This window comes from Monoraphidium neglectum, assembly GCF_000611645.1.
Source record: "Monoraphidium neglectum strain SAG 48.87 unplaced genomic scaffold scaffold05451, whole genome shotgun sequence".
NCBI classification, from domain to species: Eukaryota; Viridiplantae; Chlorophyta; class Chlorophyceae; order Sphaeropleales; family Selenastraceae; genus Monoraphidium; species Monoraphidium neglectum.
Window position 1 is genome coordinate 1 of NW_014008179.1, and position 3,185 is coordinate 3,185.

General features: G+C 65.5%; 1 protein-coding gene across 1 annotated transcript; it reads right to left on the reverse strand.

The window, feature by feature from the left end:
- Positions 1 to 34: 34 nt before the first annotated feature.
- MNEG_15578 (hypothetical protein) lies at positions 35 to 2,806 on the reverse strand (the record flags this gene model as incomplete). Its single annotated transcript, XM_014035951.1, has 6 exons — positions 35 to 49; positions 480 to 550; positions 947 to 1,405; positions 1,768 to 1,919; positions 2,333 to 2,446; positions 2,772 to 2,806. 6 exons carry the CDS (start codon positions 2,804 to 2,806, stop codon positions 35 to 37), a joined length of 846 nt encoding a protein of 281 aa, XP_013891405.1.
- Between the last annotated feature and the right edge of the window lie 379 nt (positions 2,807 to 3,185).

Sequence of the window (3,185 nt, forward strand, 5' to 3'; positions counted from 1 at the left end):
GGGTTGGGGGAGGACAAGGAGTGAAGAGGTGACATCACGGCTGCAGGGCCTAGACGACGAGAAGCACGAAACAGGGAGGGCTGCGCCGCGCCAGTGGGTATGCAGCCCGCCTCTGCGTATGCCCCAGGCAACAGTAGCAGTGTGCTTGGTCGTTCCCAGGGCCGCGCAAGAGCGTGCATGCGCGCCCGGCGCCGCGCTCTCGCCTCATGCCCCGCGGCCACGTCGCTTGCGGCAACAATGTCCAGCCGGCCTGATGCAGGCGCCGCCTCCAGGTCGCCAAGCGCATCACCTCCATCCTCCTCCCGCTCCGCTCCGCCGCCCCGCCGTCGTTTTGCGGGGCGACCATCGTCCCCACTCCTACTGCCCCTCTGCTGCTGCTGCTGTTGCTGCTGCTTCTGCTGCTGCTGCTGCTCTTGCCGCTCGCCACTCGGCTTGAGATTGTTGGCGTCGCCGGCGATCTGAGCCTCGTGGCCCCCAACCTCGTCGTCGTCGACGCTGCAGATCCCTATCTCGAGCCGCAGGTTCAGCCCGTCCCTCTCCCACTCCGTCGCTGAAATTTGCATCATGACGAGTTGGTGGGCAAACAGGCGGCAGTGAGCATGAGGGGCGCCGAGCAAGCAGCGAGAGCGGAGGGGCTGAGTGTATGGAGATTTTGAAACAGAGGAGTCGAAAGAAGGCAGAAAGCTGGCATGGCTTGCTGCCGCGGCTCCAAGTGGGTCGCACGCCGCAACGCAACATTCTGCTTGTGCTCGAAGGCAGGCGGGCCAAGCCCACCAAAACCCAGGCTGTCGTCCTCAACAGCTGCATGCACATCAAGCCCGGCAGTGCCGGCTCGCAGGTCGCCAATAGTTGTGAGCTGTATCAGGCAGCGCGGCATTGCAGCCGCCACGCCAAAGGCCTGCTGCCCACTGTATTAGCTGCCGTGGGGACCCGCGCGTCAACCCACCTCCAGACGAGCTGAGGATGACGGGCCTGCCGGAGCGGGGGGCGCCGCCGACGCCCACAAACTCCTGCCCGCCGCACGCCGGGTGTGCGCCCGCGTCGGCCGCGCCGTTGACAGCGCCGCCGTTGCCCTCCTCCTCCTCCTCCTCCTCGTCCTCCTCCTCGTCCTCCTCCTCGTCCTCCTCCTCCTCCTGCTCCTCGTCTTCCGTGCCGCTGCCGTCGCCGCTGCCGTCTTCGCTGCCGCCTTCGCTGCTGCCTTCACTGCCGCTTCCGCTGCCGTCGTCGCTGCCGTCGCCGCTGCCGCCGTCGCTGCCGCCGTCCCGGCCGTCGCCGCTGCCGTCGCCGCTGCCGCCGCGCCTCCCTGCTGACCTGTCGAGCACCTCCCCCACCTCGTACCCCTCTGCCAGCGCCACCACCGAGGCCTTGTGGTTGAAGGCATCTGCCAGGGGCACCAGGCCCTCGCCTGCAGATGGGCGTTTGTGTATGTGCATGTGCATGTGTGTGTATATAGGTGTATAGTGCGAACGTATGCATGTGCTTGTGCATTTCATGTGCGTGATTCATGTGCGTGTGTTGTGTGTGTGTGTGTGTATGATGTGTGCAGGTGGACATGCGTGCTGAGTGGGTGCACGACAGTTGCATTTGTGTGTGTGCATGACAAATAACGTAGCGCGGATTGCATGCGCATTCACATCACTGTGGGTATTGCGCCACGGTGGCAGCAACATGATGGGTTCGGCCCACACCAGCTTCCCTCGGCGGGCAGCGCCACAGGCTAGCACCTGCCTCTACCGCGTCCCCTGCAGCGCGCCCCGCCAGCCGCACCGTGCAAAGAGTCAACATAAAAGGCGCGGCTGGCGACCCACGATGCAGCCGCCCTGAAGCTGCCCAGCCCATAGGCCCCGGGGCGGAAGACCTTTGGGTAGCGGGCCATGAGGGGCGCCACGACGGTCTCGTAGTCATGCTCGGTGTCATCCCTGTCATGCGGTGACGTCAGCATGCCAGTCACCGCGGCGCTCTGTTAGCAAGCCGACACGCAGGATCCATCGGGTCAGGATCAGGGCGCATGACAAGGTCAGCAACCGCCTACAACTTCAAAAATGGCTAGGCACCAGCAAGCCGGTCGGGTGGGGGAAGGGGTAGCCTCAGGGTAGAGGGGGGCGAGCAGAGGACCCGGGTGGCGCTGCGAGCCGGTGCGGCGGCGCCGCGATTGTGGCAGCCCGCTCCCTCCCCTGCTTTCCCACCCGCCGCGTGGCCGCCTGCTGAGGATGGGACCGCAGGCCGGCCGGCCAGGGGCCGCAGCTGCACGGGAAAACCAAGAACGAAATGAATTGCAAAGGGTCCAGCCAACCCAAAAATTTTGTCAAAAGGGTCCTGGTGTGTGTCTCACCTGTCTTCGTCAGTTGCGCCCTCAAGCTCGGTGCCCTGCAACAGCGCCAGCTCATCGTTTGACCAGAATATGGGCAGGTACTCGCGCGGGGGAAGGCTCTGGAAGTAGCCGTGCCTTGTGACGGGGTGGTGGAGTCGAGCAAGGGGGGTGCGAGGGGAGGGGGGTCAAGGGGGTCAACAGTGTGGTGGAACGGAGGTTGCTGGGGTTCAGTGTGGAGGGGTTGCGCTGGCGGGGTGCGTCCATGCGCGGAGGCGCGCCCCTGCGCCCATTTGGGATCGCTTGGAAAGGAGGGGGGCCGTGCACGCGTCAGTCTGGTGGATGCGTGATGCTTCGCTTTGATTCAGGCGCAGGCTGGGGACGCGACGCATCGCTGCCGCCCCCCTCTCCCACACACCCTACACCCCTCACGACTCTGAGCGCTGCCAAACCACCCCCTCACCATTTCGAGCGCTCCCCGATTCCGGCCTCCCACATGGCGGCGATCGTCAGCGCCTGCACGCGGGACGCAGACAGCGGCCGTCGGCGCGCCGCGCCCCGGCGCCCCGTGCCCAAAGACACCCGGGCGCGGGGTGCCCGGCCGCCACCTCAACATGCTGCTTTTTCACAACCACTTCAAACGTGTTCACCTTGCGAGCTGCATTCCCACATATTACTGACACGGTAGTATACTCTTGCATACAATGTATGATATCCCCAGGCCCACCAGGCCGTGTCCGATCCGCTCCTCTTCCAGTAGCGCCGCTATCCCCGTGGTGCGCGGCGACAGCACCGCCGCCTTGGGGATGCGGCACAGCAGCGCGCCCTCGCGCACCTGACATGTACCGGGGTTGAGGTTGGTGGGTGGGGTTGGGGG